Here is a 12,824-nt window from a genome sequence, read left to right as displayed (position 1 = left end):
ATAGGGGGAAGAAAACACATCAGGAAAAAACAACTTCTAAAATATAATGATTTGGCTAAATTTAAACATGTGAAAGAGTTCAGAATGATTCATAACGCATGCAGATTGATGCAAATGACTATGTAAATCATGCATGGAGGATGAGAAAGGTACAGCTTACCTCTCAGACACAGCAGGAGTGGGCAGAGCAAGGATTCCTTCCAGGGCAGCAGTTTTCCTAGCAAACCACGCCTTCAGGTTGAAACGGCTTTCTTAGGCAACCTGCCAAAGCCCCAGAACCCTGGGGCAGTGAGCAGGACAGAGGTGGCGCGTCCACATTGCTGTGTCTGGACTCCATGGAGTCTCTAGAACCCCCAACCCCACCCCCACCCCAGGCTTCCCTTCTCTGAGCTAAATAATTCTTCTGGCTGTCCTTTCATTAATAAGCCTTTTAATCGTTCTTATCACCTCTCCTTTTCTAATGGATCAGGAATGAGGATTTGGCAGAGAGTCTGAGTGAACTAGGATGGGCCAATAGCATCTCAGAGCACCCGCGTCGTACATCCATTATAAACCCCGCAGCTGCTCCTTGCAGGGAAAAGGGCCTCCATGAGGCCAGGAAATGTCGAGGTTTGGACCATCCTAGCTGATCTCATGGGCCCATGTCAGGGAGAGGGCTCTCCAGCACGAGGGTGGTGCGCTCGGCCCACTGGGAGCTGCTGGGTTGGCAGGGAGGGAGTCAGTCTTCATACTATGGCAGGAGCCCATGTGGTCTGTCCTGTTGCAGCATCTCGGGCTACGGAGCCGCTGGCGGGAAAGGTGGGAAGAACACCATGATGCGGTCCCACGGCGTATCTGTGCTGGGCATCTTCAACCTGGAGAAGGACGACACACTGTACATCCTGGTCGGGCAGCAAGGGGAAGACGCCTGCCCCAGTGTAAGTGCCCAGAGCGGGGTTTCTGTTCCACTCTCACCAGGACCCAGGCAGGTCCCTGGGAAGACACCAACACTAGACACACCCACTCTGGGAGCTCACGTTCAAAGAGTCAGGACTCACCTCCTTGTTCTACCTGCAAATATTCCTCCCCTTCCAGGGCCATTTGGGTACATGAGACAGTGGGCAGTGTGGCTGTTGGTGTTTCACATCCCTACAGGGGCTGAGGCTGAGGCATGGGTTTCATGAGCATCCTTAAAACTGGAGAACTGAACTCTGCTTGAATGGGCAGATGGTAGTTCCTCCCAGCAGAAGTGTGAGTTGAAGCCCACTTCCTAAGCTTTCTTGCAAGGGCACCACTTTGTTTAGATACATTATTTTACACAGGAAAATACCAGATTAAACATATTTTATTCAGCTCAAGATCAGTCTCATAGCCACAGATATGTACATAAAACCATAGAAAAAGTTCTGAAAGGTACAGATAACTAGTTGCTTCTGGAGAGGGGACTGGAGTTGAGGGTGCTTTGTCAGTAATGTCTGATGTTACAAAAAGAACACATTCGCTTATTATTTGTGTGATTTAAAATTTTGAAAGTTTTTTAAAGCGTGGACTCAGAGCTGGAAGACCACGTAATCCACTTCCCCCATTTCACAGATGAGAAAATGGAGACCACAGAGCTGAAGGGACTTGTCCCGAGTCACTCATAAGGCAGCACAGAGATGCTGGCTCCTGTTTTTGCTGCCCCGCACTTGCTTGGGCCTCGGTTTCTATAGCCTTTTTCTTTTTTCTACTTAGAGCCCACCACTTGACAAGCCAGAGTGTCATCCTCTGCAGCCCCAGAGACAACCCTTCATTCTGGTTCCTGACCCCACTGGGGTGTCCAGCTGTAAAGCAGGGAGAGCTTCCAAGGCAGCACTTAAGAAGGCCTGTAGTGGTCTAAATGGCCAGCAGGCTGAGATGGTGGAGACCTATAAAGCAGCAGCCATGCCTCTTGCCTGTGCTGGGGGGGTGCAGGACCCTGATGGTACATGCTGTCCTGGTGGGACACCCTGCAGGGCGAGTCTCCCCGTTGGGTCAGGCCACACCCTCACCTGGGGGTGAACTTCTGCCCCTGTTGGGCCGGGACAGGGATCTGGGCTCTAGTGCCCAGGACCCAGGGCTCCTTCTCCAGAAACTTATTCAAGAGCAGATTTGGACGACGGATGTGGGAACAAGGTCTATGAGAAAGCAGTTTAAGTCCACAGAATAAACTCAGGGCTCCTAAGAGGCAAGCCTCAGGCTGGGAGCCAGGAGTAAAATACACAACCCGGCATCCCCACCTCAGAGGTTAAACAAAGCTACAGGAGTAAGCTTCACAGGTGCAGCCTTGTGTGTGAGAAACGTCTGGACTCGAACTTTTACTTAGCAGCTAGAATCAGGACTTTCCAACCTGATATAATGTATTAAGTCATTAAATTACAAGCTTCTGTAATTTTCACAGGAATTTATTGAGTGCTAATATAATTCTTTCATCTAAGCAGAAAGATTGCATTGACTTCTGCAAGGGACTTTTACTTGATTGGATTGTAATCAGTTATGTCTTTTCACAGGACTGCGTCCTTTTTTTAATTCAATTGTAATCTACTTGTTCCTCTGGATTGCTGCATTTTATCATTTTATTAATCGACCTACTTGCTCTCAAACTTTGTGGATGCACAAGGAAAGTTCCAAAGAAGCCCATTCTCAGCCAGGGATAGAGGGCACCTCTGCTGGTCAGGTTGGGCATAGCACAGGCATGGGGAAAATAATTGGTCTTCCCAGGCGCTCCCCACCTCCGCCCCCCAGGAGTCATTTGGGAGAGGGAGAAAGACCTTTTACAGGCACTACCTCAATCTCCAGTCCTCCTGAGGCCAAAAAATGGGATCTAGAGAGCATCCTCTAGAGAGCGGAGTGGACTCTAAGAATTTAACTGCAGGCTTTGACAGCTCTGCTGGTTCAACTGCACTTGTGTGTGGAGCGGCTCTTCCTGTGTGCCTGGCCAGCCTGGGCCTGGAATGGGCTCCAGCTTCAGGAAACCACCCCACCATACACACACATGCCCCAGCCCCTGCTTCTCCATGTCCTTCTAAGCGTCATCTGGTGGCATGGCTCAGGGTTTCTCGACATCAGCACTATGAACATTTTGGAGCAGATAATTAATTCTTTGTGGTAGGGGGAACATGTCCTGTAGACTGTAGGCTGTTGAGCAGCCTCCCAGGCCTTTACCCACCGATGCTCATAGCACCCCTCAGTAATGACAGTCAAAATGCCTCCAGACATTTCCAAATGACCGCAGGGGAGCAAAACCATCAGTCTAAATTTTAGATGCCAGCATTCCCATCACTTGCAAGGCAAATATTCTGAGGGGCCAGTTCACACGCAGACAGTTCCCAAGTCTTTCAAATGTATTCAGCAAATATTTACTGAGTACCTACTATATGTCAGTCACTGTTCCAGGAACTTGGGATATACCCAGGAACAATAGGAAGATCCTTTGCTCTCGAGGAGTTTACATTCACACCAGGGAGGAGGGACAAACAGACAGTAACTAGTTAGGAAACATGATCGGGACATCCAGAAGAGACAGGGCGAGAGTGACTAGAAGTAGGGTAGGGGGACATCGGGTGTGCCAGAGTTCAGAGGCAGGTTGCAGTTTTAAATAGGATGGTCAGAGGAAGCCTACTGGAATGACAGCTGAGTGGACTCCTGAAAGAGGTGAGGGACTGAACCAGGAAAATATGTGGGGGCTCTGGCAGAGCAGAGGCCGAGTCCCTGAGGTGGAGCGTGCCTGGCATGCTCAGGAAACAGCCAGGGTGAGTGGGGGGAGCAGGAGGAAGAGATAAGTAGGCAAGACCGGGTCAGACCATCAAAAGAACGTATTTAAGCCATGAGAGGGCTTTGAGCCGAATAGTGACCTGAAGTGATTTGCATATTAAAAGGTTCCTCTGCCTACTCTATGGAGAATAGACCTCTTGGGCCCAGGGGAGAAGTCAGGGCAATTAATTCAATGGCTATTACATTAACCAGACAATAGATGATGGTGGCTTGGATGAAGATGGTAACAGCAAAGATAGTGAAAAGTGGCTGAATTCTGGGCATACTTAGAATATAAAATTCAAGAAATGCGCCCAAGCCACCTTAAGGAGGGAGCTGCCATCACCTGAGTTGGGGAATGCTGAGGAAGGAGCAGGGTTGGGGGCAAGAGCGGGAGTTGGATGTCAGACGTACTGAGTTGTATTGATCTGGTAGACAGCCAAGTGGGGACTGCCGGTAGACAATGGGAGACAGACTGCTGGAGCTCAGGAAAGAGGTCTAGAAAGGAGATACAAGTCTCAGAGAAACCAGCCCAAACACAGATAGAGAAGGCCAAGGATGGAGTGAGCTCCCAATATTTAGAGGTCAAGGAAAGAGGAACCGACAAAGGGGGCAGAGGGGAGAGGAGCCAGGGATGTAGGAGAGATTCCAGAGGGTGTGGCCTCGTGGAAGCCAGGTGAAGAAAGCAAACCATGGAAAAGTGACCCACTCCTCCAGATGTGCTGCTGGGCCCAGCGAGATGCAGACTGAGAGTCAAATCGGTTCTTCCCTGCCCCGCTCCCCAATTCAAAGGAGACCCCTGAGCTGGGTCAGCGGGGAATGGGTGTGCGGCTGGGCTCAGGTTAGACAACAGGCCATCCTTCAGTCCAGCTGCTCCCTCCAGCAATCTCCAGCCATCCGCAGACTCTGTTCATAGGAAGAGGGCATCCCCAAGGGGTGGGAGCCCCACTGCTGCTGGGCAGAGGAGAAGAGGAAAGGGAGCAGAGTCTGAGCGGTTGGACCTTCTTAGCACCACTGGTTGACACTGAGCAGCTCCCCAGTTTACAGCAGAGGCAGATCCAGGCAGGTGAGGTGCGTCACCACCATGGCCCAGCAAGTCTCTGGGAGAGCTGGGAGTGAGACTGGACCCTGTATTCTGTGCTCTGCTCTGCCCCGCTGGCAGCATACATTTCCATCCCTGGTCCCCAGCTGGGCCCTCAGGACATGCGCCTTGCCTCTGGGGCCCTCCCCAGGCAGCAGTTGGGGTTTCCTGCCAGCAGACTCCGCACCACGTTGCCTGCCCCCCGCAACCCAGCTCTGGACGGCCCTGCCCACACACAGGAGAAATGTCAGCTCTCTACAACAGCAATTCAGAGCCTTCCACCCACGCTAAATCCACTCTAAAAAATATCAAATTATTTCCATCATTAAATCCAAAATGCCATGAAACAAATTGCATCTCAGCTATTTATCTGGAAATTTCTCTAGTACTCATTCCCGGCACCCTCGAGTGCTTTAGCATAAGGAATGGCTCGAGATGAATTGCCATGTCCACCGGCTGGTTACACAGAAACATTTGATGAAAATTTGATGTTTTATTGGCCTTTTTTCTATTAAGTGAAAGAGAAGTCATTTTTCTCTGAGGTCAGGCCAATGTGTGGAGAGTTCGTCCTAGCTGCTGTGACCGACAAGCAGAGCGGCTGTTCTTGAAACGCTGCCCCTTTATTCCGGGATTCCAGGATTCTGGGTCACAGGAATTTCTGGCTCACCCTAGAGACTCCCAGATGCCTGGGCACACACCGAGTGGAATAAGATCCATTGGCCTCGCACTGTTTTTTTTTCTCTTTCCATGATGCTTCAAACTGCAACTTCTCAAAAAACCTCAGTGGCACTTCACTGCCTAGAGAATGAAGTCCACCTCCTTCTCTGTTTGTCTTCAAGGCCTCTGGCCATGATCTGACCGTGGGTTTCGTTCCCTCCACCCACTCCCAGTTACACTCTCTCCAGCCCTGTCTCACCACATAGGGCCTTTGTCATCCCCTCTTCAGAGTCCAATGGATCCTCGCAGGTCCTCCCAGACCGTCTCTCTGTCCTAAGATGGACTTTTCTGAGCCAAAGAGACTTCCTTGTACTTTTTCCCAAAATACCCGACTCACCTCCTTCCCTCTGGGGTCATGCTGCTCTCCTCCCCTGCAATGTCCTAACTTTCCCCCATTCTCTGTGTTTAAAAATCTCCCTGTCCTTTAAGGCCCAACTGAATACCACCTCCCCCAGGCAGTCCTCCTTGATCAGCAGTCAGCAACAAAGTCTCACTCTCTCTCCTCAACTTCTCATGCATTTTCTACCTAAGCTGTCCCTGTATTCCTTCTCCAGTACTGCCCCAGATTGACAGTTATCTGTGTGTAATTTCTGTCTCCTCAGCTCCACTGAAAGCTATTTGAGAGATCATCAAACCCTATCTTTACGCATAGACAGTCTGTCTGCTGGGAGGTAAAGAAGCCTGGGCACAAAGCTGAAGTGCTTTTTGTTTCTACAGACAAACCGATTAATCCAGAAAGTCTGCATTGGAGAGAACAACGTGATAGAAGAAGAAATCCGTGTGAACAGGAGCGTGCACGAGTGGGCAGGAGGGGGCGGAGGAGGGGGCGGAGCCACCTACGTATTTAAGGTGAGGTCTGGTGCCAGCTGCCCCGGGTGGCGCCTTCTCTGCTTCCTGGCATTGGATCCTCAGGACAGCCCTGGACAAAATACCTTGGGTGCTCTTAGCCACATTCAAAGTTGAGGAAACCAAGGGCCAGAGGGATATAAGATTCCCTGTCTGTCCAAGAAATGGAGGGCCTTCTCTAGCTGATGTACCGGCCCGATTTCACCACACAGGCCTTTGCCATCCTGCTTCAGAGTTCCACAGGGTCCCACTGTGCCCTCCTCTATTCTAAGGTGGACTTTTCTGACACCATCAAAAACAGGCAAAGGTTTCCCACTAGATCCTCCTGCAGGGACAGTGATGCTGAGGACTCAGTTTGAGACCCCTGAGAGTGCAGAGGAAGGAAAGTGGGGAGACCTGCTTCTGGGCGCCACCTCCCAGCCCCCTAAGGCTGATGAGATGCTTCAGGAAAGAGGCTGTATAAACGGTCTCTGAGACCGAGCCTCCCCTCCTGGTATTCGTATGTATTTATATCTCCTATTGCTTTTGCTTCTCTTGTTGAACCCGGACTGATACAGGAGCTGGGGGTGGGGGGCTGCAGGGAGGAGCTGAGCTGGGTTGTTGTACCAGGAGATCAGAGCCCTCAGACCACCGAGATGTCACCCATGGCCCAGCAAACACTCGGACACATTGAAGCATTGAAATGGGTCAGGGGTCTCCAGAGTGGAAGCCCAGCTCGGTTTCTCAATCTCTGAATGTCTCCCCCGGGCAGATGAAGGATGGCGTGCCAGTGCCCCTGATCATTGCGGCGGGTGGTGGCGGCAGGGCCTACGGGGCCAAGACAGACACGTTCCACCCAGAGAGACTGGAGAATAACTCCTCAGTTCTAGGGCTGAACGGCAATTCCGGAGCCGCAGGTAAAGCACTGCACCCTTTCCCAGAATGTTCCCCAGGGGCTGTGTGAGCGCTAGCTCAGCCAGGCACCATTACTCACCTGTGGGCGTCTTAGTCACAGGTCCTTGAGTTGCTGGGAGCTCTGGATATTGGTACCAGAATCAAGAGGGGAAGCCACGTCTTGGGCACCCAAAGGTCACCTTGCTGACCTGGGGTTTAGACTTGCAGAAGGTCACTGAGAAAATAAGGCAGGCAGCAGCCTTCAGACCACCAATCCAACCCTCCCCAGGCTTTACCAAATGCAACTGGACGTGAGCCGGTGGAAAAAATCTGGGCAGAGTCCCCCGCCCAGGCCCCTGTGTTTTGTTTGTACTTCCAGGCCCCAGGCTGCCAGCTCACACATCTCCTCACTGGAAGATCTCTTTCTGGAACCTCCATGGCTGGGCTTTCTGCTTCCCTTAGTGAAAGCCAATCACACAGAAATAGGGAACAGACACCGAAGGGGATGTCAATTCTCTGATCCCTCTGAAGTCAGCTGTCTCTAAAGAGAAAATGCAGTTCATCATTATATTTTCTCTTCTCCACAGTCAGACTGAGGGAGGATTTTTGAAGGCATTTAAGAGTTGAGATTAACTAAAATAAATACTCAAAACTTTCTCTTCAGTCGAGAGATGGCTAGAGATAGAAGAAGGAGAAACAGCCGTGGGGTCCACAGCGTTCAGGAGTCACCCCCAGTGATATTTACAGCACCCGGACACCCGTCCAGCATTTACTGATCTCAAAGCGCTTCCACATCTATTGTACGTGTGCTTTTCAAAACAGTTCTGTGGGGTTTCCCAGACATACTATTTTCACGTTACGGAAGTGGCAACAAGCTCACAGAGAATTGGTGGATTTTTCCCCAAGATGGCCGAACTCTGTCATACGCAATCCATTTTGTAAAACATGGTTGTTGACTTATTTCTATTTTTATACTCATTGTTTTCTTTTCCATACATTTGCTGGAAGGCTGTGAGGTAGGGTTGGGGGGTCAGAGACCAACTTAGCCAGGGGCTGTGCAGGAGAAAAGGGCAGGGCGCTGGGGCAGGGCAAGGAGGGCGACGTGGAAGCAGGCCTGTCTCAGCCTCATTTGTTTACTGTGCTGCTCACGGCCCTGCACAGCTGCCAGAGTGCACTTCCGGCTAAGGGACCTGAGGGGCCTTCCCTCCGCCAGGTGACATCAACAGCCTTGACAGAAGGCTGGCAGAAGGGAGGCCTGACACTAGAAACCCAAGGCCAGCAGCTTCCGAAGCTGATAGAAGGTCTCCACAGCTTGCCCAGGGGGCTCGATTCAGCTCTGCTTGTCTGGGTTCTAGACTCAAGCTTCTTCTTGACCTTGGTCTCATTTCCTGAAACCGGTCTCCCTCTTTCTAGCATGATAGTCGTCCATGTCTGCAGCTTCCCCCACCTAGACGTCCCTCTGCTGCCCCCTCTGGGTCCAGAATAACCTTGGCCACAAGTTCTCCCAGGTGACCCTTCCAGGCAGAGTAACCCTCGTGGTTCCAGCAGGCTTACCGCTGCAGTTTCTCCCAGTTCCTGCCCCCCATCATCCGCTGGAGCAGAAATGGCCTCTGGGTCATTTGGAGTTGACTGGCTCTTGAAATGTCTTACAAAACAACATGGGGGTCTTGGAATTTCAAGGGCCTCAGGACAGACTTATTGTGTCAGCCTGTGGCCTTAAGAAAAAATTGCATTCAACTTAGCTCTGTAAAGAACATTTTCTTTGTAAGAGTTCAAACAGCCCTAGGCACTGGGAAGCACAGCTCCAGCTGCTAGCTTTGTAGGCAGAGCATCCCCACCCCCACCCCAGCCCTCTTTGCCCTTGACTTGGAGCAGCTCCTTAGAAGCAGGCAGGCAAGACACTGCCCGAGCTTCAGAGTGTGAGGCCTGCACACGTGTGTCCTGCCTCACAAATGCCCAGCGATCCCTCCATTTAGTGGTTTATAAGACAGTTTACACACTCACTGTCTCCTTTGAAACTAACCCATGAGGTGAGTCTCATTATCTCCAAGTTATAGCTGAGGAAACTGAGGCTCAGACCAAGGAAGTTCTTGCCCAGTAAACGGTTAAAGCCCTTTGAGTTATCTGATGTCTAGTCTAGGATTCCTGCTGGGAATTTCAGTGCAGTGACCTCAGCAGGGTTTTGACAGTTGGCTGCCTAAGGACCAGTGAGTCCTGGTTCTTGTTGGGATGGGAAGCAGTTGATGAAACGAAGGCCCAGCGCTTCAGGAGTTGGCAAGCATAGAGGGAGGGCAGAGGAACAAGCTTAGTTGTCATGCCACCCTTCCCCCACCTCCCCCATCCCTAACCAAACACACCCCTGGGCTTTTGAGCCAGAGGCCTGACAGGAAGGGGTATGAGGCGTGCTTCCATCTGGACATGCACACCTGTGGCCAAAGCTGGTCTCCCTAGGGCAAAGAGTATACCCTGGGTTTTCCAGCCGTGGACTCTGAAGCCCCCAGACCCCCCTGAAGACTGGTCTCCTCAGTGCTGGAGCTGGGGAAAGCTCCCCTCGAAGCACACGAGTCCTGCTTCCTTTGCCAGACCGAGTAGCCGACTGAACCTAGCCAGCGTCCTCACTGAGACTTCTCTCCATCTCTTCCCGTAGGTGGTGGAGGTGGCTGGAGTGATAACACTTCCTTGCTCTGGTCCGGAAAGTCTTTGCTGGAGGGTGCCACCGGAGGACATTCCTGCCCCCAGGCCATGAAGAAGTGGGGGTGGGAGACGAGAGGGGGTTTCGGAGGGGGTGGAGGGGGGTGCTCCTCAGGTGGAGGAGGCGGAGGATATATAGGTAAAGATGATTCGTGTTCAAGGTGTCACTCCCCTCCCCTCTTAGTCCTAGGCACCTCCCCTCCCTGTCCTCTAACTGACCCCCGCCTGCCCGCCCCTGGCCCGCCCCAAGTGTGGACTGTGTGCACGCCTTCCTCCCAGCCCCACCAGATGAGCCAGAGGCAGGGTGCTGGCTCACGAGCCAGCATCCTGCCTCGAGGTTTCAATGACGGCATCAAGATCCCATGTGATCCTTGATCTCCCCCAACGCCGGTGATAAAGGGGCTTTGGCTTCCCAGACTATTCTCTGAGTCGCCTCCAAGGACACACTGGCATGAGAACCTTGGAGGCCAGACTACCCTGCCCTGTGCCTCCCTTTGGAAGGCCCGGCCCAAGTCCTTGCCAAGCCGGCTCCCTAAGGACCTGGTTTGCGGACTCTGGCCTCAGAGACTCTCCACCTTCCCTCCCCTGCCCCAGCCCACCAGCTTCCAGAAGGGCACCACTCCCCGTACTGATGGGCGCTCCTCCTGAGGGCAGCTGCGGGCAGTCCCAGCCCAGCCCTTCAGCAAGCAGCTGGCTCCTAGCCCTGTTCTCCTCTGGGCTTCTGAGCAGAGCAGACGAGCCTTCTGAAGCTGAGAGGCTGGGAGATGATGGCTCCCCCACCCCTACAGATTAGGACACGACGCATGCACGCACTGTGATGTTCTGTCTATGTTTTGCTTTATGCTGTGTATAAGATGCCTGTGTTAACCAGATGCTCTTCTTTCCAAGCCCTGGGTGGGTGGGAGGAGCCCAAGGGGGGAGCCCAAAAATAACCCAGCCCCTGCTAAAAGGAGGGACAGGAGCCTGAAGGCACAGGGACCCATCCCCTCATCCCAACCCTGACCCCATGGAATAGGAGAGCCACTCCCCTGTGCTGCTGCCCCGGCCTGGAAGAGGGGCCAAGGGGCCAACCCAGCCTGTGGAGACTAGAACTCTTCCAACTCTTGCTCACATAGACTGCTTCCTGGGGGGCCCCAGCAAAAGGGTGGAGACCCCAGTGAGAGTTAGCCTGGACCTGGAGGAGAAAGTGCCCCATACACCCACTATTGAGCATCTAAATCTACTGAGCCCAGCCCCAAGTGCAGCCCCTGTGCCCTGAGCCTCCCTTCCCTCCCCACCGCCCCTGCCCCTGGGGCCCCTCCCTGCCCGACTGCATGCCCCGCTGATGTGCATGTGTGTTAAGACTTGGGCACCCACCTCTCTGCATTAAACTCTTCTCTGGTTTGCCACAGGTGGCAACGCAGCCTCAAACAATGACCCTGAGATGGATGGGGAGGACGGGGTTTCTTTCATCAATCCCCTGGGCATCCTGTACACCCCAGCTTTAAAAGGTACCCACTCCACCAGGTGGCAGAACCAGCTTCCTTAGGCCAGTTCTTCCCAGCTAAAACCTCGGGGTTACTGATGTGAGTCCAGGATACAAAGGCATGATTGTGGGTCCCTTGCAGGCAAATCTTCCTAGTGTTCCTCTCACCAAGTTTTCTGGAAATCAGGATGTGTGATCTGATATGGACCCAGAGGCAGAAGACTGACTACTGGGCAGGCGGTCCTAGAAAATTCAACAGTAATAGGCCCTGTACCCGTAGCAGCCAACCCAAATGTCCCTCGTGTGGGCCCTCCCCTTGCCTACAAAAATGCCCCTACATGTCCTCTGAGTTCTGCTCACCAGATACATCAGGGACTTTCATGCACAGGCTGTGCTTCCAGGGGCAGTAGGACACAGGAACAGGGACCAGAGAACCCACCCTGATCAGCTGAAGACAAAGCATAGAGCCTGGGAGTGGGGTGCAGGGCGGCCCTCACAGCCTCTGACTGAGGCTGACCCTCCCTCCTTGTCACCAGTGATGGAGGGCCACGGGGAGGTGAATATTAAGCATTACTTGAACTGCAGCCACTGTGAGGTAGATGAGTGCCACATGGACCCCGAGAGCCACAAGGTCATCTGCTTCTGTGACCACGGGACAGTGCTGGCTGAGGACGGCGTCTCCTGCATCGGTAAGGGGGTGGGAGAGGGGGTCTCAGAGCTTGAGCCGCAGCTGGTTTCCAGGGTTCTGAGACACCTCAGGTGCAGTTTTGTAAACTTCCTGACACCCCGTCTGCCCCCAGCACTAGTGCTCTGACGATGGGCAGAGAGACCTGTGTGTGAAAGGGGTCACAGTTCATGACCTAGTCTCACCCCTAACCCAGGGTGTGAACCCCCACATCCTCAGCAAGGGGCCAGCCCGTCCCCACTGGAGCATCCCAGCATACCCCCAAGGCAACTGTCCCATCGGGGAGTTACGGAACCAGACATTGTGCTTCCACTCCTTGGCTCCCTGCTTGCAGCAGCACTGCCGGCACGGTGTCTGAGGACAGTGCTGCCGTCCTCCTCCTTGAGTCTTCTCCAGATCAAAAAAGCTGTTTATTTCCATCCGTTCATGTGGGACACAGGTTTATATCTCCCCTTCATCCCAGCATCCCGCGTCTGCAGGTGTTCCAGTTGTCACTGTCCCTTGTGAAATGCAGTGTCTGGGACCGGGGACAGTGCCTCAGTGTGGTCGGTGCCAGCGTGCACCGAGCCCTCCCTCCCCAGCACTGGACCCAGTGCTCCAGGGATGTGGAATCAATTCAGCCTCAAGAATGTTATTGATGGGCACACTGTCGTTGGGCTGCACCGAGTTTGTAGTCACCTAAGGCGCCTGAATCTCTTCTGTAGCCACCGTTGGCT

The 12,824-nt window shown here is 52.9% G+C and overlaps 1 protein-coding gene across 2 annotated transcripts in view; it reads left to right on the top strand.

Annotated features, from left to right (window-relative positions):
* The window catches only part of ALK (ALK receptor tyrosine kinase), a 678,275-nt gene that overhangs the window by 616,625 nt on the left and 48,826 nt on the right, over positions 1-12,824 (top strand). Inside the window, exons 13-18 of one of the 2 annotated variants that reach the window (XM_074341849.1) lie at positions 767-917; positions 6,266-6,397; positions 7,146-7,290; positions 9,915-10,097; positions 11,350-11,448; positions 11,960-12,112. In XM_074341849.1, coding sequence (XP_074197950.1) covers positions 767-917; positions 6,266-6,397; positions 7,146-7,290; positions 9,915-10,097; positions 11,350-11,448; positions 11,960-12,112 — 863 coding nt within the window. Of the gene's footprint in view, positions 1-766; positions 918-6,265; positions 6,398-7,145; positions 7,291-9,914; positions 10,098-11,349; positions 11,449-11,959; positions 12,113-12,824 lie in introns of those variants that run through there. The other variant, XM_074341848.1, reaches the window with a different exon arrangement.

Source organism: Camelus bactrianus, chromosome 15 (genome assembly GCF_048773025.1).
Source record: "Camelus bactrianus isolate YW-2024 breed Bactrian camel chromosome 15, ASM4877302v1, whole genome shotgun sequence".
NCBI classification, from domain to species: domain Eukaryota; kingdom Metazoa; phylum Chordata; class Mammalia; order Artiodactyla; family Camelidae; genus Camelus; species Camelus bactrianus.
Note: the sequence above shows the minus strand (reverse complement) of the source record. Positions and strands in the feature narration are given on the sequence as shown.